The sequence below is a fragment of the Sciurus carolinensis genome, chromosome 17 (assembly GCF_902686445.1).
Source record: "Sciurus carolinensis chromosome 17, mSciCar1.2, whole genome shotgun sequence".
Classification (NCBI taxonomy): Eukaryota; Metazoa; Chordata; class Mammalia; order Rodentia; family Sciuridae; genus Sciurus; species Sciurus carolinensis.
The window spans coordinates 1,173,981-1,196,477 of NC_062229.1; the positions used below are offsets into that span (position 1 = coordinate 1,173,981).

General features: G+C 66.9%; 2 protein-coding genes across 9 annotated transcripts; one reads left to right on the top strand and one right to left on the bottom strand.

Moving 5' to 3' along the window:
- Positions 1–2,321: 2,321 nt before the first annotated feature.
- On the bottom strand, positions 2,322–9,253 carry Lsm7 (LSM7 homolog, U6 small nuclear RNA and mRNA degradation associated). 2 transcript variants are annotated; one of them, XM_047531328.1, is made up of 5 exons: positions 9,128–9,253; positions 8,074–8,164; positions 5,671–5,742; positions 4,698–4,886; positions 2,322–2,789 (listed from the first exon to the last, which is right to left on the bottom strand). In XM_047531328.1, exons 1-4 carry the CDS (start codon positions 9,131–9,133, stop codon positions 4,744–4,746), a joined length of 312 nt encoding a protein of 103 aa, XP_047387284.1. In that variant the 5' UTR covers positions 9,134–9,253; the 3' UTR covers positions 2,322–2,789; positions 4,698–4,743. The 2 variants fall into 2 exon arrangements, with proteins under 2 accessions (XP_047387284.1, XP_047387283.1); XM_047531327.1 differs by lacking the exon at positions 2,322–2,789 and having other exon boundaries at positions 4,659–4,886.
- Positions 9,192–22,287, top strand: Sppl2b (signal peptide peptidase like 2B). 7 transcript variants are annotated; one of them, XM_047531309.1, is made up of 15 exons: positions 9,192–9,318; positions 13,716–13,961; positions 14,934–15,116; positions 15,415–15,504; positions 15,639–15,778; positions 16,239–16,381; positions 16,495–16,591; positions 17,293–17,409; positions 18,471–18,552; positions 18,788–18,862; positions 18,931–18,993; positions 19,108–19,207; positions 19,610–19,687; positions 19,977–20,137; positions 20,880–22,287. In XM_047531309.1, exons 1-15 carry the CDS (start codon positions 9,262–9,264, stop codon positions 21,153–21,155), a joined length of 1,908 nt encoding a protein of 635 aa, XP_047387265.1. In that variant the 5' UTR covers positions 9,192–9,261; the 3' UTR covers positions 21,156–22,287. The 7 variants fall into 7 exon arrangements, with proteins under 7 accessions (XP_047387265.1, XP_047387267.1, XP_047387268.1 ...); XM_047531311.1 differs by having other exon boundaries at positions 13,716–13,835; XM_047531312.1 differs by having other exon boundaries at positions 13,716–13,835; positions 16,242–16,381.
- Positions 22,288–22,497: the final 210 nt, after the last annotated feature.

The window sequence follows — 22,497 nt, forward strand, 5'->3', positions numbered from 1 at the left end:
ACAGTAATAATGAGTCCTGTGGCTTTGGGGAGGGTAAACGGGCACATGGTGTCACCAGGCTGCCTCAGCTGGTCGACACCCTGGCATCTGTAGAGGGGCACAGGTGGAGCAAGAGGCACTTAGATCGTTTTTTAAATGATATTTTTTAGTTCTTGATGGGCCTTTATTTTACTTATTTATTTACATGTGGTGCTGAGTATCAAACCCAGTGCCTCACACATGGTAGGCAAGCACTCTGCCACTGAGCCTCAACCCCAGCGCTCAGATCACTTTAAGGGAAGTTGGGAGCCATAGAGTGTTCTAGACAGGGAGGACTAGGATTGGATCTGTGTGGCCATGTGGGATGATTCTAGGTACAGAGGCAGGAACTTTAAGAACTGTCTCCTAAATAAGTAACCGCCCCGCCACCGGAGCAAGTTCTGGGCTCAGAGTGAATCTCGCCCACCCACCACTTAAGAGGTCTCTCCTCCGATGCGCATAGGAATGAACAGCTGCACCTGCGTTGTGTGCACGAGGTCCTGGGTTCAATTCCCAGCACTGCAAAAAGAGAAGGAAAGGAAGGAGGAGGAAGTAACAGCCCCGCAGACTCCCGAGGGAGCTCTTGCTGGTGCTGACACGTTGCTGGTGGAAAACGGGCCCAGGGCTCCACGCTCCCGCTCCCCTGGGCACCTGCCGCTCTGAACCACGAGGCCAAGAGCACCAACAGCCCGGCCTCCCTGCAGGAGGACGGAGCTGCCGCCCTGCGCCCGTTTTCCTGACGGCCTGGCCAAGCGGCTTCGCACTGTTCAGATGCAGACCCACAGAAAGCCCGCTGGCCGCAGTGGGGTGGCCGTCTTGCCCTCCTGGCAACGCCGTGCCCCGCAGGGCCGGGCACCAAGGCCCTGGACCTGCCCGGCTACCGTGTGGCCGAGGGGCTGCCCGGCCGGGCTCCTGGGGCCTCTCAGCAGGCGGGAGGGGCGCCCCATGCCAGCCGCAGAAAGGCCGGGGGGCACCGGCACCAGCTTCTGGACTCGCGGGTCAGGCGGGCGCACTTGCAGCCTGGCCGGTGGCGGCTGCCCAGGCGGAGCGTCCCCGGGAGCAGGTCCGTGTGCGCGGTCCTGAGCAGGACGAGCCCGAGTGCGGTGCAGTGAGCGGGCGGACGGGGCACAGGCCCGGGCGAGGAGGCGGACGAGGGAGCAGCACCAGCAGCCGGGCGAGGCTGGCGCGCCCTGGGAGGCCGCCTTCCCCTCCAGCCCTCCCTCTGCACTGGCCTCCAGGGCGAGCGATGGGCCTGGGCTGGGTGGCAGCCTCGCCCTGGAGGGGCTGCGGTGTGGGCTGCGGCCCTTCGCTGGGTTGCACAGCCCCGCGGACCCTGCTTGCCGGCCTGGGTTTGAAGGGGCGTTGAGGCACCTCTGGAGGTGGCGCCCCCTCCGCCCTCAGCGGGGCACAGCCGTGGCGCTCGGGGGCTGAGCCCAGCTTGCGTTCCTGGGACCACCCCTGTGGCGGCCGCCGCGTCAGGACCCGTCATCTTCTTTTTAGTTTTTGGCACTGGGGATCAGCTCGGGCACTCGACCCTGACCGCCCGGCCCTGATTGGACTTCGTTCGGAGGCAGGGTCTCGCTGAGCTGCGTGGCGCCTGGCTTTGCTGCGCTGGCTTTGGACTCGCGGCCCTCCTGCCTCAGCTGCAGACGCTGGGTCACAGGCGCGGCCCCGGTGGTGGCCTTGGACCCGGGAGATCCTGGCCCTGGTGCGCAGGTGGCAGGTGGAGGCGGGTCTGCTGCTGACCCAGGTCCCGGATGAGGTGGGAGGTTGAGAAGAACCTCAGCGACAGACCGGGCGCCTGTCCCCCCGGGGCGTCCACAGGGGCCACGGGGAGCGGGCCTCGCTCCTGGGGGGACCCGAGCCAGGAGGCAGGGCTGGCGATGGCTTCGGCCGGCTCGCTCTCCTCCCACTGCCTGCGCTCGTCTTGTCCGGACCACACAGCGATGGTCCAGCCCAGGCGTGCAGGGCATTGGCGGCAGAGGGTCGCGCACACAGCTCCGTTGGTCCTGGTCCCGAGGGTTCCGCCTGTCTGGGCAGGAGCGCCCGATGCCAGGGCGCATGCTCTCCTCTTCCCGGCTCCTTGCCCCTCTCCCGGTTGGATCTGGGCCACACTTCCTGCATCCGTGAGGTGGCGGTTGTGAGTCTCGGTGGCGCTGCCGTCAGCCTGGATCTAATCCAGGCTGTGTGAGTCTGCAGGACTTGCTGCACCTCTCTGGGCCACATCCACATCCTGTGAACCCACCGGAGAGTTTGGGGGAGCTACTCTGAGACACGGCAGCCGGGGAGGGGAGGAGCAGGGCTGAAACCTGCCGCGAGGCCATGTCCTGGGGCTCTCCAGCTGGCTGGGGTCAAGGTAGAGCCTGCCTCTCTCTCCGCCTGCAGGGCCTCTGTCCGCGTCTCCCAGAGTGGCGCCTCTGCAGACAAGACCCGAGGCCTCTCGGCCAGGACCTGGAAGCCGAGGGCCTTGGTCACCGTGGGCACATGCAGCAGGCCTGGCCTCTGGTCGGGTGGGCACAGCCCCTGCGCCGAGCCCCGAGGCCTGCACTGGCCGCGGGCAGGGAGGTGGAAGGGCGGGATGGCAGCCGGGGTCAGCGGGCGGCCTCCTGACGGCATGGCCGCTGCGGTGTGGGGCTGGGAGGGCGGAGACCTGGAGATCCAGTGTCACCCCGCCGGCGGCCGCCCTCCTTCCGGTCTCCGCCTGTGCCTTCCCCTCCTGGTCTCTCTGAACCTCAAGTCCCCGCTCTGCGTCTGCCCTTCTCTGACGCCTTCTAAAATATTAAAATGTCAATGTAATATTAAAGGTAAAACATTAAATATTAAACTTTTTCTTTTAAAATATTAAAACGTTCGGTGCTGGTGACCCCTAGACGCCGTCTTCAGGCCCGGGGGCCTGCCCCTCCCGGAGCTTTCTCGTCCACATTTATTTTCCGGTGCTGGGGATTGAACTCAGGGGTGCTTAATCCCTAAGCCACATCCCCACCCTTTTTATTTTTTATTTAGAGTCAGGGTCTCCCTAAGTTGCTGAAGCTGGCCGTGAACTTGTAATCCTCCTGCCTCAGCCTCCCCAGCTTCTGAGACTACAGGCCTGGGTCACCGCACCCAACTCTCTCACTGTTTAAGTGCACAGAAGCGTAAGACCCTGTGAACCCGTGGTCTCAGTATGCGGCGTGATGCTGCGGCACTGTGCTGAAGTCACCGGCCTCCCTCAGCAAGCTTCCATGGCCCTCCACTGTGGGGGACACCTCTGGAGCACAGAGCATAAACCCGCTGGTGCTTCACTTTTGTAGCGCTGGGGTAGAAGCCGGGCGACTCCTCCACAGAAGCCACAGCCCTTTTTGAGACGGGGGGCCTTGATAAGTTGCTGAGGCTGGCCTGGAACTTGTGATCCTCCTGCCTCAGCCTCCGGAGTAGCTGGGATGGCAGGCAGCCACCAAGCCCGGAGGCCAGCACGGATGGGGTAGAGCCCTCCTTGCCGGGAGAGCAGATCTGCCTCGCCAACAGTGGCTTTGCGGCTGGCAGAAGCACCTGGCTTCACGCGGCTGCTCCCTGGCAATGGGCAGCCGGGCGGTTGCCTGTCTTCCAAACTAGGTCAGAGTGGCGCCCTCCAGTGGCCGCGGTGGAATCGGCTCTGCCCGAGCCCCAGGAAGCCCCGGTCCGGCTCTGGGCTTGGCGTGGGCGTGGCCTGGCCGGAGCGCACGCTGCGCCTCCTCCTGAGCCTGACCGAGAAGGTGGGCAGGGCCTGGGCAGCACAGGGGCGTCAGGGCAGGACGGGAGGCGTGGAGGGCGAGGGCTGGTGGGGCAGGCTGGGCCGGGCGGGGCCGGGCCGCCCTGGGGGACTTTGCTCCCCCTGTGGGAGAGCTGGGGGTGGGCACACCGGACCTCTCTGCCGCCGCTGCCCGCAAGGCTCCAGCGAGCCCCACAGCCTTGCTGCTGTCGTCCGCCCAGGTGGAGGCTGCTGGCTCCGGCGGGGCGACCTAGGAGCAAGTGGAGGTGAACCTGGGGCCGTGGCTCCAGTGCCCGGGCTCGCGGCCTGTCCTGGAGCTGGCAGCTGCTCCCTGGCGGAGGCGTGGTGGGTTGGATGTCCTGTGCAGGGCTTGCCCCAGGGTCCTGGCTGCCCTTCCCTGGGGCGTGAGCCTGCAGTTGGGCCCGCAGAGCCCTCCTGGACTCTGGCCCAGGGATGAGACCTCGCACACTTGGGCAGCAGAGGAGGCAGGGCCTGGCCAGATGACTGGGCTGCTCCGGAGGCCAGCGCCCTCCTGTCCCAGCCTCTCCCCAGCTGCGGGGCCCCTGGTTCCACTCTGGCAGCCCCTGCCTCCCCTGGCTCCTGGCTTGCTGCTGGCCTCAGTGGAGATCAGACCTGAGGGGGCAGTGTCCAGGACTAGCCCAACAAGGACGCGGGGACGGTGGTGGGAAGCCCACAGGCTGGCTGGGCTGCGGGCGAGGGCCAGGTGGGGCAGGACGGCAGCAGGGAGGGGGCCTGTCAGGACCCGGCCAGGGGCTGTCCAGCTGCGGTGGAGACAGACGGAGCCAGCACGGGTCCTCACAGAACCAGGCTCCCGATTCCCCGTCTCCATCCCCTGAGCCGCGTGTGCTGGTCACCCTGGACCCCCTGCCCTGGCAGGATCCCAGAGCCCGAGTGCTTGAGCTGCCATTTTATTAAGAAAACCAACACTGACCCCCGCTGGGGGCAGCCGAGTCCACAGGAGGCTGGCGCAGGGCCGGCTAGGCGTCCTGCTGCTGGATGAAGGGGTTGGGGATGGCCTCCATGCCGTCCTGCGGGCAGATGAGCACCACCGAGGTGCCGCGGCAGACCACCAGGCCCAGCTGGCGCGTGTCCTCAGTCAGCTTGTACTGGTCGTCAGGGTCTGGCGGGAGACAGGGCCACGCGTTGCCTCCACCCCGCATCCCCAGGCAGACGGCGCGAGGGACCTGGACCTGGGGGCGGCCTCTCCTGACGCTGCCCAGAGCCCAAGGACACCCCGGGCAGTGCCCTCTTCTGTGAGCAGGACCTCGGAGGCTGGGGGACACAGGCCCTGCCCTGGAGCTCTGGGGCACAGGTGCCTGGGTGACAGCGGTGGCACGGGTGGCCTGCAGGCTGGGCACCTCTGTGGGCAACGCGGGTCCAGCCCGGGCCTTGCCCGTGAGGCGAGCGCTTCAGCCAGCGCCCCTTCCCCAGGTCGGGGATCGACCCCGGGCACACCCCAGCCCCTCTGTTTTATTTGGAGACAGGGCCTCACTGTTGCCAAGGCTGGCTTTGAACTTGCATCCTCCTGCCTCAGCCTCCTGAGCTGCTGGGCTGACGGGCGGGAGAGTGGATCCTGTTTAACCACAGGACAGGCCAAGGGGGCCAGATGTCCACCTGCCCACAGTGCCTTGCTGAGCTGGGGACTTGGGCTGATGGACGGGGCTGGGCGGGCTGACCCACTGGGCTGCCAGGCAGGGAACGGGAGGTTCCTCTGGTGGGGACAGAGGAGCAGCGGCGGCCTCTGCCAGCTCCCGCCTTCCCAGGGCACCACAGGCTCGAGCGCCCAGGCACCCAGGCATCAGAACTGGCATCAGAACGCCCTGAGGTGACAGGTGGCCCTTCCAGCCTCGCCAGCACCCAGGACCAGGACGAGTGGCCCGCGCCCGCCCTTCCGCTTGGCTCACCTCGCATGTACTCGATGGTGCCGTCCAGCACGAGGTTCAGCAGCGGGTCGAAGCCCTTGAGGATGCCGCTGGCTGCGGGGGCACCGAGGACGGCACGTGAGGCAAAGGCAGCGGTGGTCCTGCGCAGGCTGGGCGTCCCTCCTGCCAGGCTCCAGCCGCCTCCTCCTCCCATCAGAACGCCCGGCGCAAGCTCGCTGCAGCAGGCAGGGGCCAGTGCCCAGAGGGCCACCGGATCCCCGCGAGCGACTGGAGACAGGCCATGCTGCGCGCCCTGGGCCCGGACACCAGGGTCACCTGCTCCTCGAGGTCAGAAACGCCTTTCTTTCTGGCACCTTCTCCAGTGACTTAAAGCTCGTAAGAACCAGGGGACACCTTCTCAGCCTGTCCCGGGGACCCAGGGCTCGCAGGGCGCGCGGTGGGCAGGGGTCCTCAGGGGCTCCTGGGCCTTCTCTCCAGGTCTAAGGCCACCCCGAGGGGATGGTCGAGCGCCCACTGGCCTGCTCCCTGCTTCCAGCCCTCTCGCCTCTCCCTCCAGTGACAGGCGCACCCGGGGCGGCCCCTTCCCGACTCCTTGCCCGTGGGAACCTCTGTGGGAGTGGGCGCCACTTCATTTCTCTCATGTCCCCTCGAAGGCATGGAGGAGCCAGGCCATGGCCACGCTGCCCAGGGCAGGCCTGCAGTGCACCCTGCCTGTTTAGACAAGGGTCAGCACACCATCAGAAGCTGCAAAGGCAGAGCTGCGCACTGGCTGCTGAGCCTCTGGCTCTGTGCTGGCGTCCTTCTCTGTGTACAGGCCTCTCCCCTGACCAGTGAAGGTTGCAAGGGCGCCTGCCTGAGCACTTGCAGAGAGCAGGGTGCAGCAACAGACGCAGGCACCTGGCCCGAGCTGGTGAGCCAGGTGAGTGTGCCCCCAGGACTCCACCTTATCACAAGCTGAGCATTGTGGCTGGTAGGCAGGTCTCCAAATGCAGCCAACATCCCTTGACCTGGGTGAACACACCTGTGTAACCCTGGCCCGACTGTGGGTTTATCATAGGGTATCTCTCCTAAAATAAGGTTATGTAACAATGAGCAAAGAGCTTTGAGTTAATGTAAGGAAGATGACTGTGGGTGGGCCTGGCCTAATCAGGTGGGACCTTCAAGGACCGGCACTTTCTCAGACATTCTCCTGCTGGCCCACAATTTGAACAAATGTCTGCTCAACCCATACCACAGGAGCACAGAGAGCCCCAGGCAGGAATGGGTGTCCACGGCCACCACCATCAGAAGCCCAGGGCCCAATCTACAACCACAAGGAACTGAGTTCTGCCAGCACAGCCAGCGAACTTGGAAGAGGGTTGGAGTCTGTGAGGAGAGGCCCTGTATCATGACGTCCGGGAGACCCTGAGCCCCAGGCACTGGGCTCTCAGCCTCTAGATTCTGTGGGATGATGACTGTGCTGTTTAACCTGCTAACCTGGTGGCAATCCGCTACCCAAAGCAGAAAACAGAAGCAGCCCCGCTGAAAAGCAAAAGCCGTGTCCCACTCAGGCCCCTGCACGGCCCACGGAGCACCGTGGCTCGGCCCCAGGGGCTGACTGTGGCTTGACCCGGAAGTTCAGCACTGTGCTTACAGGGCTCTGACGCCACCCGACCGCACCTCAGCATGGGCCTGGGTCCCCGACTTAGAAGGAAGGAACCAGGCACTGCCGAGGCTGCCCCCGGGCCAGATGGCGACCTCGCCTGCTGCCGGTGGAGCCACCTTGGCTAAGCGCTGGGAGCCTGGGGTTCGCACTACCACCCGAGAGTGGGAGTCAGCCTGTGTGCCAGGAGGAAGCGAGACGCAGAGAGGGTGGTCCAGGCCCAAAGCCCAGAGCTGCCAGGGCCCACGGCTGCGCTCACTTCACCTGGCGGGGGGAGCCCGGGAGATTCACGGAGACCCACTCTAACAGGTGCCTTTGGTCAGAGCTGTGGTCAACCAGCGGTGACTGCCCTAAGGGACACTGGCCCTATCTGGGGCCACTGTAGTTGTCACCACCAGGAGCGCTCCTGGCATGGAATGGGGGAGGCCAGGGGTGCTGCGTGCCGGGGATGCCCAACCAGAGGCTCATCTGGCACTACAGGTCCCCAGGGCGGAGGCGGGGACCACAGTGCAGGGGGCGCAGGAATAGAAGTGAAGGTCAGGGAGCGGGGTAGCTCCTGGGGGGAGCTGCAGAAACAGGTCCAGAGGGAGGCGAAGACCGGGGTCCCAGCACCAGCTGTGCCCCCCTGGGTTATGCCTGCTTCCCCACCTGCATGGTGGGCACGCCTGTGCCGACCTTCCAGCTGTTCGTCTGACTGCATGAAGCAGTAAGGTCAAATGCAGGCCACCCTGCCGCTGACCTCTTCCTGCTCCCACCACCCAGCAGGGTGCCCCGAACCTCACCTTCGCGGCCTCCCTGGAATTTCACTCGGATGGTCTTGTCGATGTACTTGGACAGGTCCAAGATGCTCTCCTTTTTCTTCTTCTCTTTGTCCTGAGGGGGAAGCACGGTGCATGAGCGCGCAGTCCGCAGCCCTCAAAACCCTACGCCCCCATCCCGCAGCTCCCCAGCCCTGCAGCCCATCCCCAAGCGGCGACAAGCACCTGCGGGGGGGCAGCTGACCTGGCCCCGTGACCCCCATCGGCGACCCATGTCCCTCTGCCACCCTGCCCCACGCCCCCACGGCAGCCTCCTTCCGCCCGTCCCCAGCCCCATCCCAGCCCTCGCTCCCCGCCCTGTCCGTAGCCCCGCTCCGGGTCCCGTCTATAGCCCCGGTCCCTGCAGCCCTGTCCCCGCAGCCCCGTCCCCGCGGCCCCGGCCCCGTCCTCGCTCCCCGTCCCGTCTATAGCCACATTCCCTGAAGCCCTGTCCCTGCGGCCCCGGCCCTGTCCTCGCTCCTTGCTCCCCGTCCCGTCTATAGCCCCGGTCCCTGCAGCCCTGTCCCCGCTCCCCGTCCCCATCCTCGCTCCCCGCTCCCGGTCCCCGCTCCCCGTCCCCGTCCTCGCTCCTTGCTCCCCGTCCCGTCTATAGCCACGGTCCCTGCAGCCCTGTCCCCGCGGCCCCGTCCCCGCTCTCCATCCCGGTCCCCGCGGCCCGTCCCCGCTCCCCGTCCCCATCCTCGCTCCCAGTCCCCGTCCCGTCTATAGCCCCGGTCCCTGCAGCCCTGTCCCCGCTCCCCGTCCCCGTCCTCGCTCCCCGCTCCCGGTCCCCGCTCCCCGTCCCGGTTCCCGCGGCCCCGGCCCCGTCCTCGCTCCCCGTCCCGTGTATAGCCACGTTCCCTGCAGCCCTGTCCCCGCTCCCCGTCCCCGCGGCCCCGTCCCCGTCCTCGCTCCTCGCTCCCCGTCCCGTCTATAGCCACGGTCCCTGCAGCCCTGTCCCCGCGGCCCCGTCCCCGTCCTCGCTCCCGGTCCCCGGTCCCCATCCCGCTGCCCGCCCCCTCGCCCGGCCCGCGCGCACCGCCATCTTGCCGCCCGCCGCTCCGCGCAGGCGCCGCGCCCTTCGACCCTGCGCGCAGGACGGCGCATGCGCGGCGCGGCGCCCGGGGCGTCGCAGGGAAACTTGTGCCTTCGGCTGCGGCGGGACCCGCGGACATGGCGGCGGCGGCGCTGGCGCGGCTCGCCACGGCCCTTCTGCTCCTCGAGGCCCAGGTGAGGGCTGCGCGCCCCGCGGCCCCGCGGCTGCCGCCCTCGGCCCGCCCCGCGCGGCCCGCCGGCCGGAGCCCCCCGCGCACCCCGGAGCGCGGCCGTGACCTTGCGGGCCCGCCGGCCCCGGCTCTGTGGCCTCGGCCCGGGGCTGCCGACCCCCTCCCGACCGCGGAGCGGGCCCGACGCCGGCGAGCCGTCCCGCGCGAGCGCGGTCTCCGGGCCTGGCCGCTGGAGGAGGGTCCCGAGCCCGCCCCGCTCCGCGGCGCTGCCGACCTGGCGGCCGAGCCCCGCCTGGAGCCGCGCCGGCGGTCCGCAGAGGGGCGGCTGCGCCTTTGACAGGTTGGGTCGCCTCACAGCGGGGGCTCGGGCGAGCTCGCTGGCGCGCTGGCGCGGGGAATGCCAGGGTCCAGGTCTGCCCTCGCTCCTGGCCCTGGCGGCCGCGCTGCCACCGTCAGCCCGGACCTCCTCTTCGTGCAGATCCGGACACCCCGCCCGTCTGTCCCCTGCTCCGTGACTGCTTTTGCCGCGCCTCCGGCCGATCCCAGTGTGTCAGGTCCCGTGTGTCCAGCGGCCCCCCTGCTGTTCCCCAGTCCTCTGGCCAGGTGGGGAAGCTGTGCTGAACCCAGGCGGCTCACCGAGGGCCTTTTGCTCTCAGGCTTCTCTGTCACCCTGCAGTGCCCCGACCATCCTTCTGTCTTGGGTGTCCCGCCTCCCCGCTGCTTTTCCAGCCTGCTGGATGTTCCCTGTGCTCCCCGTCGTAGGGAGGGACTTGGCGCTCTTCAGATATCTTGAATGAGGAGAAAGCAAGAGAGGCGGCTGCGGGATGGGGTCACCGTAGAGGGTGGGAGTGTTTGCTTGGGAGGGGTCCTGTGGAGGTAGGACAGGGATTCGCCAGGTGAGGATGGGAGCGGAAGGTGTCATGGGCAGCCAGGGCACCAGGAGTGTGACAGCTGTGACAGGCTGGCAGTAGGGTGCTGTAGTGCTTGCGGGAGAAGTACCTCCGCCACACACCAGAAAGACGTCTCTACAAAGCGGGGACTTCAGGCGGACCTTGGAGGGAGGCCAGGGCAGCCCCCTCAGGACTGGGGGGCAGGCCAGGGTCCCCCTGAGGAGGGGGCAGGCTGGGAGTGGCCCCAGCCAGAGGGTAAGGGCAGGATAGAGCCTGTGGTCCTCAGGCCAGGTGGTCGGAGACTTGGTGCTGGGGCCTGAGGGTGAGCACTTCATGCTGTGCCTGGGAGCCAAGGACAGAGGCTGCCACTCCTGGTGTGTGCTAGTCCTGCTTCCAGACAGTCACAGGCATCAGGTAGAGTGGTGGGGTGGACATTGGAATCCAGGTGCACAAGAATGAGACAAGCTCTCCCTAGGCCGATACTGCTTGGTGACAATCCTAAACTAAGTGGTGTTTTCTGACCCTGGGCGGGTGGGACATTCCTAGTTACACCCCTCTTTCCAGTTAGGACAAGGTGGGTGTGGGTTGAGGTCACAAGTGGTGCCTGCTGCTTAGTGGCTTGTGGCCTACCTTCCCTCCCAGGAGTCTTATTGGAAGGCTGCTTGCGCGGTTGACTCCTTTGTGGAGACCCTGTGGTGTCAGATACTTTGTGATGGCTCTGAAACAGCTCTCCAGAAGTTTCCGAGGCTCGTCACTGCGAAGCATGCAGGTGGCTGCGTCTTCAGGCCTGCTCTCGGGAGGCCACCTTCTTATGGCCTCCAGATTCCTGTGGGCTTAACTAGAATACAAGGTGCCTTTGCAACTGGGTCCTCTGAAGGCCTTCTCCCAGGTCCTTCAACGCAGCAGGCGGGGAAATTCTTCAAAGTGAGACCCCGTTTCCCTGGGTGACTGAGGAGAGCATAGGCTTACTTTTCAATGGAAAATCAGTTTTACAGGTTGTGAGGAGGAAAACCCATGAATGTACTTTTGTGTTCTTAAATGACCTTTTTGAAGAGAAACAGTTCTATCAATTTCCGTTTTGCACAAAGGACACTTTTCACTAAAAGCCACGATCCCCCAGAATGGTGTTGGGCGGTCTCCTGGGAAGGGCCAGTGAGTTGGGCTTTGTGGGTCACGTGGTCCAGTGGCCGTCCTTAGCTCTGCCTGTGAGGTGGGGAGCCTTGGACCCTGTGCTCCGGGATGGACCGTTCCAAGCAGACAGCCATCAGAAGGTGGGCCTGCCTTGGGCTGTGCATTCTGAGCCCCTCTGTGGTCCATAACCCTTCCTGGAGCAGATGCCAGAGGCTGGGAACTTGGTGGGAGGGCCACGTGACTTCCAGGGAACCAGGGACGCCGATGATGTCCTCGGAGGGTAATCTGCAGGGGAAATTTGGAGGGGAGAGCTGGTGAGAGGTGTGCGGTTGGTGAGGGCAGGTGAGCGAGACTGCTGTCCTCGGGCCACCCTCCCCCGCCCCTCCTGAGAGTGCTCCCCAGCTCCAGCTCGGCGCCCTGTGAACTCCTTCCCAGGACGCACCCAGCAGCCTGGCGGCAGACAGGGTCATTATCTCACTGATGGTTGGCGCCAGGGGCCCAGCACCTACCCAAGACAACAGAACCAGCAAAGCGCCAGAGCTGGCGTTGGGGCCTGTGGTCAGCAGTTTGGGATGCAGGGCTTGAGGGCTGTCTCCATGTTGGCACCAGGCTGTGGGGACAGTCCCTGTGGACTTTTACCACCTTGCCACCTGGAGATGGCCAGGTCCTCAGGGGAGAAACCGTCAGGGCCTTGACCAAACTAGAGCTTCCCTTTCCCCACCTCTCACTCAGCAGAGCCTGTGGCCTGTGGGGCTGGTGTCACAGTGAACCCTGCTGCGCCAGTCTCGGCAGCTAGGTGCAGTTGGCACCCATCCGTGCATCGCCAAGCCAGTGCCTGCTGCCTGCTAGTTTCTGTGGCAGGTCCCCAGGAGACACCACATGTGTCTGCCCGTGGCAGGAGCCTGACCCAGGAGGCTGCGTGTGCACACCCAGCTCTGAGAAGGCCAAGGGCCTCTCCGGGACCCCGTCCCCTCTGCAGCCTGGCAGCTCCCCAGCTTGCCAGGGCCCTCTTCCACAGAACCCCCTGCACCCCGACTCTCAGACCATGGCGACAGATTGCCCTTGTCAGGTGCTGGCAGGGCTCTGGGGACGGGGAGCCAGGAAGCAGCTGTGGGCCACAGGTGACTGCCTGGCAGCCCTGCTTGGGGGACTGAGGTTCAGGTCGCGCCCCCCGCCAGCGGGGCTCAGGGGAGTGGGGTGAGCGGCGGGCGCTTTGTGTGCAAAGCTGTGGCCGTGGGAGTGGGTGTCCGGCGGTCTTTGCCACCTTCGGGCAACCTCCCGTGCCCCAGGTCCCGTCCCTCTGCCTCAGTGAGAGCACTGTCCGTGGCTGCTGCTGGCAGGTGGGAAGGCGGGGTGCCAGGTGGCGACCAGTGCCTCCCTGCTCCCAGTGGGAGACCGACTCTGGCCACCTCCTGTCTCCTGGGGCTTGGAAGAGAGCAGGATGGGGACAGCTGGTTACCGACTGGTGAGACCTCCCGCCTGCCCCACTTTGGGCCTTTTGTTCTGTGCGCTTCCTGTCTTGTCCCCCTGGGAGCTGATGGGGTGTTGAACAGGGGTTCCTCTGACCTGTACCCACTTGTCCTGGTCTTGTGACCAGCTATAATGCAGGCCTGGGGGGTCAAGGGCCATTCCCCAAATTGCTGGGGTGCTGAAAGCTCAGACATCCCACCTTGCCCCATCGTCCTGGCCACAATTGACCTCCAGAGCCTGGAGACAGAACTGCTGGTGCAGAGTCCCCCCGCGCCGTGGGACTCCTCCTGAGGCTTTGACCGTTGCTGTCCCTGCTGGTCCTGGGAGGCCCCATGGGGTGTGGCCATCCTGTTTTCTTTCTATTTTTTTGCTTTTGGATTTCTTTTAGTTGTCCTTGGACCTTTGTTTTATTTGTATACGTGGTGCTGAGTGTCAAGCCCAGGACCTCACACATGCCAGGCAAGCAGTAACCACTGAGCTCCAACCCAGCCTCATCCTGTTTTCTTGATGCAGAAACCTGTGGCCCCTAGGCGTGCCTGGCAGCCTTAGCTGTGGTCAGCCCAGGCCTGCCTGGGAGGGTGTATCCTTAGCTTCCCTGCCACCCCTCCTCCCCGCTATAGGATGTGACAGTCAGGAGCAGGTGTTACTCAATGGTTAGTGCTTGCCAGACATGCACAGGTCCTGGTTTCTATCCCCACACTACAAAAAAAGTGTGTGTGTGTGTGTGTGTGTGTGTGTGTGTAAATACACACATGTGTGTATCTCAGTTAATCGTGTTTTCTCTGTCCTGCTGAGAGGAGGACAAACGTCTCCAGACACCTAGTAAATACAGGCACCTTCCTCAGGCATGCACAGGTCCCTGGGTGCTGTCCTCATGGGGTCTCTGACTGCCACCTCGTCCCTTCCACAGGTGGCCTGTGAGTATGGCATGGTGCACGTGCTCTCGGAGAGCGGGACCCCCCGAGGCAAGGACTACTGCATTCTGTACAACCCGCAGTGGGCCCACCTGCCGCAGGACCTCGGCAAGGCCGTGAGTGTCTGCTCCCGACTTGCTCTGGCTGCGTGGCTGTGCTTCCTGCCCAGCCTACGGGAAAGGCCCGAGTCGCCACAGGCAGGAGGCCGGCCTGGGCAGGGGCCCCCGGCCAGCGGAGCCTGGGTGAGCTCCTCAGCCCTCTGGTCTCAGTTTCCTGGCCATGGATGAGAGCCGCCCAGAAGGCTGTGGGAGATGGGCCCTGCGGGGACGGACGGGCACTGTGCTGCTCTGGATGCCAGGGTCAGCCTGCACAGGCCAGGGCGGAGGGTCCTAGGCCTGGTGGTAGAAGGATTGGGGCCCTGGACGCGGGCGTACCCCCTGCCCTGCTGGCCAGCATCTGGACCCAGAGGGCCCTGGAGGAGCTCAGGTCGTTGACTCGCACCCCAGAAGCCTGCATCCCCTTCCCTGCCAGAGGCCACCTGTCCGCCTGTCATTGTTAACAGACCTGTTCTGCGAGCAGCAGCCACCCTCTCGTGTGTGTGTGTGTGTGTGTGTGTGTGTGTGTGTGTGTGCGCGCGCACCTGTGTGGATGCTGCAAGCCTCGGCAGGTGTCTGCAGGTGGGTGTGTTGTGAGCTCAGCTTTGTGTGAGTGTGTGTGCCGTGTGCGTGCGGCCCGGCTCTGCAGCCTCCACGCCAGGCAATGCCTGGCCAGTGGCAGGACCTCCGGGGTCTGGCGACCTGAGCTGAGGGCTGCTGCATTGTCTGGGTGCAGAGAACGTGCTGAGCGGGCCACCGGGTGCACTGTCCACAGCCTGGGGTCCCCTAAGGATGCGCAGAGATGCAGGGAGGCCCTGTCTGCCAGCCAGCGCACAGTGGGCCGCAGCTGGCTGTGGGCAGATTCGGGGGTGCAGTGTGTGGGCCTGGGCTTTGGATGGCAGACCTGGGGTCTTAGCCTTTCCCTGGGGCCCCTGGGGAGCCCCCGGCAGGCCCTCTGGTCCCCCGGAAGAGCCCGTGGAGAGCCCCCTGGTCTTGCCCTCCTGCGGCCCTGGCTGTCTCAGCGGGGCTGAGTCCTGGGGAGCCCGGATGGCATCCTGCTGGCGCATGGTGGGGCCGCCAGCCGCCCTCCCTGGCCGCTCAGGGCCACGCCTCCCGCAGTCTCTCCTGCAGCTGCGCAACTGGACGGCCTCGCTGCTCTGCTCCCCCAGCGACCTCCCCGCCAGCGGCTTCGGCAACCAGATCCCCCTGGTGGCCCGCGGGAACTGCACCTTCTACGAGAAGGTGCGGCTGGCCCAGAGCAGCGGGGCTCGCGGTCTGCTCATCGTCAGCAAGGAGAAGCTGGTAGGTCCTCTGGCCACCCTCAGGGAGCGCCGCACGGCCCGGCCCTCTGTCCCTGCCAGGCTCTGCTCCTGGACCCCGCGCGGCAGGGGGACGCTGCTGGGTGTCAGGTGTGAAGGCAGCAGGGTGCTGGCCAGGTGGCCACAGGCAAAGGAGCATAGTCCGCAGTCCACACTGCCGATGGGCTCTGAGTCCCGGGGGTCTGCAGGCCCTGCCGCCTACCAGGGCCCTTAGGGGAGCAGGGCCAGGGCCGTAAGCCTGGCCTTCCTGGCCCTGAGGGGAGGTGCCCCGTGCTCCGCAGGTTCCCCCCGGAGGCAACAAGACGCAGTATGAGGAGATCGGCATTCCCGTGGCCCTGCTCAGCCACAGAGACATGCTGGACATCTTCAGGGTGGGCCTGCCTGCTCTGTGCCCCTGGGGTCTGGGAGGGTGCTGGGCAGGGGCCGGGGCTGGCCGCTGGGTCAGGAGTGGTGGGCGCCTGCCTGGGCGGTGTTGAGCCCACCCCCGCCCTGCTCCCTGTGGCAGAGCTTCGGCCAAGCAGCGCGCGTGGCGCTGTACGCCCCCAGCGAGCCAGTGCTGGACTACAACATGGTCATCATCTTCATCATGGCCGTGGGCACCGTCGCCGTCGGGGGCTACTGGGCCGGGAGCCGGGACGTGAAGAAGTGAGCGAGGGCGTGGGGCGTGGGCTGCAGCCCTGGTGGGAGGACGGGGTGGGCGTCGCTCAGCAGCCTGTCCGGAGCTCCCGCTCGAGCGGCGCCCAGGGCCCCAGGCTGTGATGGAGCAGGAGGGCCGAGCGTGGCCCGGGGGTGGGTCCACCCTGGTCTCCCTCTGGCTGCAGCTCCTGGGGCAGTTCTGCCCTCGCCAAGTCAAGGAGGGACCAGGGACTCGGGGTGTGTGGGCAGCCAGGAGCTTTTGTGTCCCTGCTCACCCGTGAGCTGGCCCTGGTGCTGTGGCCACTCGCCTGCGGGTAGCAGGTGGACTCAGCCGACCAGTGAGCCTGCGCCACCTCAGCTGTCCAGCATGAGGGCCGGCCGCTGCGCCCCTGGACTCAGCTAGGCCAGCCCCACCCTGCCCGCCCCTGGCCTGACCCAGGTGCCCGGTGACCTTGGGGTGTCTTCCCAGAAGGTCCATGAAGCACAAGCGGGACGATGGGCCCGAGAAGCAGGAGGACGAGGCGGTGGACGTGACGCCCGTCATGATCTGCGTGTTCGTGGTGCTGTGCTGCTGCATGCTGGTGCTGCTCTACCACCTCTACGACCAGCTGGGTGCGCCCCCCGCCCTGGGGCCGCGGGTGGGCTCGGCTCCCTGCCTTAGCGCCCCGCCCGCCCTGGGCCCCGCGGTGGGCTCGGCTCCCTGCCTCACCGCCCTGCCCCCACAGTCTACGCCATCATCGGGATTTTCTGCCTGGCCTCCTCCACCGGCCTCTACAGCTGCCTGGCGCCCTGCGTGCGCAGGCTGCCCTTCTGCAGGTGCAGGTGAGCCTGCCCGCAAGGAGGTCGGAAGTCAGAGGTCTGGCGCCGCTTCCTGGCCCCTGAAGCTCCAGGCTTTGCCTGCCCAAGGGCCAGGACCCCCTCCCTCCTGTGCCCCACCCGTCTGCAGTTCAGGGCATACAGCAGGTGCTCACTCAGCACTGGCCAGGGCTCACAGAGTAGGGCAGGGCTGAGAGGTGGCGCTGGTTCTCAGGTCCCTCTGTACCTGGACGGCCTTCCACTCGCATGCTGTCCAGCACGGGGCTGTCAGCAGAGCCCACCGGGGCCGGGGCAGTGGGGTCACAGCAGGGACAGGGCTTCCGTGCCCTAGGTGTCTGGCCGTGGGTGTCCAGGCTGCAGGTCACTGTGAGGGGCAGGGAGGCCCCGAGCTCAGCTGGCTGCCGGGGCCTCGGCCCGTGGGACACCTGCAGGCCAGTCCAGCCCTGCTCGGGGCACTCTGGTAGGCCGAGGGCCTGGAACCCAGGTCTGCCAGAGAGGGCCACTTTAGGCCAGGTGGGATGCGTGTGCGGAGGACTGGCACTCAGGGCACTCTGAGGTCCACAGCGGGCAGCGCTGAGGGAGAGGGGCTGGGCAGGAGGGCCTCCGTGGCCCTTCCAGGCCCCGCTGCCCATGGGACGCCTGTCTCAACCTGAGGGTGTGGAGCCTGGGGGGGGCCCAGCTGGGTGCTGACGGGCGCTCCCCCCCAGGGTCCCCGACAACAGCCTGCCCTACTTCCACAAGCGCCCGCAGGCCCGCATGCTGCTCCTGGCGCTCTTCTGCATCGCCGTCAGCGTGGTGTGGGGCGTCTTCCGCAACGAGGACCAGTACGTCCTTCCTCCCTGCAGGCCCTGGTGGGCGGGGCCGCCGCTGTCCTCAGGTGCTCTGGGATGGGCTCCTGCGGCCACCCCAGCGTGGAGCTGCTTCAGCCTCATTGTGAGCCCGCGGCTCCTGTGGCGCCCTGTCTGCCCGCATCCAGTTTCACCTGGGTTTGGCTGGGTGCCCAGCCCTGATGGAATCTGGATAGAGATGCCCTGAACCCTCTGGCCCCAGGCACCCCTGTCCTGCCTGGCCTCTGCGGCTCTCTCAGGCGGGGACTGGGAGGCACTGGCCCAGGGCCACCCTCTGTCCCCATCCCCATCGTAGTGCTGTGCCTGCACTGGGGGCTCAGTGGCCCTGCACATGGGCTCTGCCTGAGTGGCCTGCCTGGGTGTCCCCTCCCGCACCTCCCACACACTCCCGGGCTGTGGGATGCCCTTACTGTGGCCCAGGGACAGCCGCCTGTCCCCGCCTGCTCCCACCACTGTGGCTGGCACCGCCTGGCGTGTCCCTGAGCCTTTCCTGAGCAGCCAGGTGCTCCTGGCCGCAGTGCCACTTGGCGCCATGACAGACTGCACTGGCAGAGGGGAGGTGAAAATGTTTTCAGTCCTTTGTCCACAAAGACTGGAGCTTGTGTGGTTGGAGCCAAGCTGGGAAGCCGGCCACTGCACAGAGTGGACCTTCCCTGTCCCCCGAGTGCCCAGGTGCAGCCGTGGCTGTCCCAGGCTGCCTCTGAGGGGACGCATTCACCTGCTGCTTGGGCTAAGGATGCTTTGGGGTGGCCTGCTGTGCGGGCAGCTGGGAGCCTGCGGTGGGGGGGAGCCTGAGGTTGGGGCAGGGGGCCCCGGAGGCCTCTGGGAGGCACTCTCTCTGTTGCGCCCCTTGGCACCTGACTGCACGCCCTGCCCCCAAGGCCAGTCCCCAGGGGGTGCTGTGTGGAGACTGGCTGGGCACAGGGGCCTCTCACGAATGACACCTAGCGCAGGGCTGTCCCCGCTGACCCTGGGGGGCCTGCAGGAGGGTAGACGGTGGAGGGTAGACGGAGGGGTCAGCCGGCGCCTTCTTCCAGGTGGGCTTGGGTCCTGCAGGACGCCCTGGGCGTGGCCTTCTGCCTCTACATGCTGAAGACCATCCGCCTCCCCACCTTCAAGGTGAGGCACGGGGCGGGCCACCGCTCGAGTAGCCCGGCCTTGGGGACTCGCGGAGAACTGTCACTCCCCAGGCCCATGGGGCCCGGACTCGGTTTCAGGGCTCCTCCAGCCCCGTCCACCCTGCCGAGGCCTGGCCACGGCCCTTCCTTGCCCCGCTGTGCAGGCTGCGTCCCTGTTGGGCATGAGCACGCGGGGACGGCAGCCTGAGCCGGCGGCCGTGGCGTCCTGCCTGCAGGCCTGCACGCTGCTGCTGCTGGTGCTGTTCATCTACGACGTCTTCTTCGTCTTCGTGACGCCCTTCCTGACCAGGGTAGGTGCCCGCTGCCCTCCCGCGCCCTCTCCCTTCTCCCCCACTCTGACCCGACCCGTCCTGTGCAGAGTGGGAACAGCATCATGGTGGAGGTGGCCACCGGGCCCTCGGACTCAGCCACTCGGGAGAAGGTACGTCCCCTGGCCACGTGGGCTTCGGGGCCCTGGGCCAAGGTGTTGAGCAGGGTGGTGGGGCCTGAGTGTGCCGGGTGCCAGGCTGGAGAGGGTGCCTCTGCTTCCTCGCAGCTGCCCATGGTCCTCAAGGTGCCCAGGCTGAGCGCCTCTCCGCTGGCCCTGTGTGACCGCCCCTTCTCCCTCCTGGGCTTTGGAGACATCCTGGTGCCAGGTATTGAGGCTGGGCTGGCCCTCCCTGCGGCGGGGACCCTGGGCCCAGCCCCGGCCCTCAGGGCCGCCCTGGAGCAGTGGGTTGGAGCCTGCAGGGCGGCCACCAGGGTTGGTGAGGCCTGGCACGTGGCCCCGGGCCGCCAGCTGCTGCAGGGAGCCGGGGCGGGTCCTCGCCACCCCCCGCTGGGCCCCCTGCCATCCATTCGCCCACCGAGGGGGTGGCAGAGGCCTCGAGGGGCCATGCCAGGCTGCTGCTGGGCCTGGTGTGCAGCCTGGGCGGCTGCCGAGGCACATGCCAGGCCCAGGCCCTGCGGGCACCGCACGGTCCCAGTGTCGCCACACGTGGCCGGTCCCCAGGACGGGAGCAGCGGCGCGGCCCTGGGTGAGCGCGGCGTCCCCGCAGGGCTGCTGGTGGCCTACTGCCACAGGTTCGGCCTGCAGGCACAGTCCTCGCGGATCTACTTCGTGGCCTGCACCGTGGGTAGGCACCGCTGCGGCCTGGGCCCGTGGTCTCCTCGGCTGGCTCCCCGCCCCGTGCCGTCCCTGAGCCTCCCGCGGGCGCCTGTGCTTGAGCAGAGTGGTTTGCCAGGCCTGGCGCAGCTTGTGCCGCTGGGGAGGGAAGCACCGTGCAGGCCGGCTCTCCCTGCTGCCCCCTCGGGCCCCGGCTTGGTGCCCTCGCGGCCTGGCCCTCCCGGTCCTGCCCGGCCCAGCGCGTCCCCAGGGAGAGGCGGGAAGGGCCGGCCAGGCCGGTGACGCTCCCGTCCCCGCAGCCTACGGCGTCGGCCTGCTGGTGACATTCGTGGCGCTGGCGCTCATGCAGCGTGGCCAGCCTGCCCTCCTCTACCTGGTGCCCTGCACGCTGGTGACGAGCTTCCTGGTGGCGCTGTGGCGTCGCGAGCTGGGTGCCTTCTGGACGGGCAGCGGCTTTGCGGTGAATACCAGTTTGCTCTGACTCTGGGAGAGTCGTAGCCCAAACGCCCTCACGGGGTTAAAGTTGAGTACGACCCTCCCGCTCCACCCGCTCCCTGTGGGGTCCCTGCTCTGGAGGCGCCCTGGGTGTGGCTGTGGGACGAGCGCCGCTCCTGTGGCCGCTCCTGGTGCTTCCTGAACAGTGAGGCCCGTTCCATGGACCCTGGGCTCCCGCCGCTTCTGCCATCGGGGACGGGGCACCAGGTGTGGGGCGTCTCCCTTGGGCAGCTCCCTGCCCGTGGAGCTGCCTGCGTGGGCGTGCCTGCCGGGCTGCCCTGCGGTGCCTGCGGCCAGCCTGGAGCCTGCTGACCCTCTCCCAGCGCCACAGCCTGAGCTGTGCCTGCCACCCCGGGGGGCCACCCCGCTGTTGGCCTCGAAGCCTCAGGAGAGCGGGGTCGGGCCAGGCCTAGGGCGAGGCTGCGCCGTGGTCGCCAGCGGCCTTTGAAAGCAGCGACTTGCCCTCCGCCCCAGGATCCGGGCTCTTCCCTGCAGCCCCCTGTGCTGCTGGTGGGACTGTGGCCTGTGGTCCCAGCACCCTGCCCTTTCCTGAGGGCCTGCTCTCCAACCTGGGTCTGGACCTTTAGGGATGGCCACTCTCCTGACCCTCTGCATTACCCAGTGACCCAAGGGCCCCAGGGTTTTGCTGCCCCTGCCATGGGTCTGCTCTGGGTGCCTGTCCCTCATCCAGGACCTCTCCCCTGCAGAAAGACCTACCTCAGACCCAGTGGGCGCCAGCTCCCGCTGACAGTCCACAGCCTCCAAAGGACTCGGACGCCCCGCTGTCCCCGCAGCCTGCAAGCCAAGAACCAGTCAGGTCCACAGTGCCCCCTGAGCAGCCCCAGGAACCATCCACACCTGAAGCGACGGAGGCCTCAGCCCCTGCCCAGGAGCCCAGGACCCTGAGCAGCAGCACCCTGGAGTCCGAGGGCCAGACCCAGGCCCAGCCCAGCCCCGCAGCCCAGCCGGGGACCTCGGCCTAGGAGCAGAGGCAAGGACTCCTGGGCCCTGCAGCATCCACACCTTGCCCAGATGCTGGGGCTGCCCTGCGCCCGTCCTGGACGAGACCTGCGCCCGGGCCCCTCCCCCACCATGGTGCTCAGACCCCTCGAGGTCCCCTGGGCCCCGCCTGCTCCGCCCGCAGCTGCACCCTGCGCCCGCCTGCTCCGCCCGCTTGGCCGCCCCACCAGCCGTCTTCCGCGTGGTCCTGCTCTTGGTCCTGGGGGTGCTTGCTCCCTGCCAAGGCCCACCCTGTTTGGTGCTCCTCCCTGCTGCCCGCTGGGGCTCTTTCCTGTAGGACATCTGCTCTGAGGGGTCCCGAGACCCCTGGACCAGATGCCAAGAAGCCGTGGCCCCGGGCCTGGAAGCAGCCCCATCCCTGGGGCTGGAGCCGAGGCCTGAGGTCGGGGGCCTGCGGGGAGGGTCCCGCACTCCCACGCGGTAATAAAGGCGGCTCTTCCGGAGCTCGGCGGTGTCAGCGGGTGGCATGGGGTCTGTGCCCCAGTGGAGCAGGGTGGGCGCTGGGCAGCCTGCTGGGCAAGCCCGGGCCCTGAGCTGGGGAGGCGCCCGTTTCCTCCCCACCTGCGTCGTGGGGCATCTCGGCTCCGCTTCTGGCCCTGGGAGGGCGCACCCCCGCGTGGACCTCTGGAAGGTGCGAGGACGTCCTGGAACTGGCCTCCTGGCCTCTACCTCACCGACCAACGGAGGCCCGAGCTGGAGCCGCCAGGGTGCGGTCCGTGCCCTAGTGTCCCCCTGCACGTCCCGCTTCGGGGCGGCGGGATGGTCCTGCAGGCTGCGGACACCACCTCTGCCTCCAGGGAGAGAGGACGGTCTTCTTTCTTCCCCGGAGGAAAAGGCCAGCGTCTCTCTTACCCTTTCTGTCCTAAAAAGAGTGGGGTGAGTTATGGACATGGAGCTGGACCTTCCCCGTGGACGCTGAGCACCAGGCACAGGACCTGCAGGTCGGGCAACCTGCTTCTGCCGCTCAGACTGCACCAAGCCCCTGGCCTGGGTGTTCTCAGGTGGAGGACCTCGGAGGGGCCCAGGGGCCGGCCTGGGGCTCCACTGTGGCCTGGCCTCTGTTGGACCTGAGGATTAAAGTCCCTTTTGATACGCTCCTGTCCTCCGCTGAGCATGCAGCCTGAGCGCCGGTGGACGGGGCCCGGCACCAGGCCGGGGATGCAGGAGCCTCGGGTCCCCGCTGTCCCTGCTCTGCTGTGGCTCAGGCTCGCAGGACCTGAGGCGTTTCCAGGAAATGGCCCTCGGACCCGGCACGCAAGGCCTTGTCGGCTTCAGGACAAGGAGACCTGGGCAGAGCAGCGGTCC

What these genes read in the sequence shown, in the direction of transcription:
- Lsm7 (XM_047531328.1), bottom strand. An exon ending in ATTCCAGGGAGGCCGCGAAG is followed by an intron (nt 5,743 to 8,073) that starts GTGAGGTTCGGG and finishes GTGCCCCCGCAG; the next exon opens with CCAGCGGCATCCTCAAGGGC. An exon ending in CACCATCGAGTACATGCGAG is followed by an intron (nt 4,887 to 5,670) that starts GTGAGCCAAGCG and finishes GTCTCCCGCCAG; the next exon opens with ACCCTGACGACCAGTACAAG.
- Sppl2b (XM_047531305.1), top strand. Translation starts at nt 9,262, where the DNA reads ATGGCGGCGGCGGCGCTGGCGCGGCTCGCCACGGCCCTTCTGCTCCTC. An exon ending in TTCTGCTCCTCGAGGCCCAG is followed by an intron (nt 9,319 to 13,715) that starts GTGAGGGCTGCG and finishes TCCCTTCCACAG; the next exon opens with GTGGCCTGTGAGTATGGCAT. An exon ending in CTGCCCTTCTGCAGGTGCAG is followed by an intron (nt 16,592 to 17,292) that starts GTGAGCCTGCCC and finishes GCTCCCCCCCAG; the next exon opens with GGTCCCCGACAACAGCCTGC.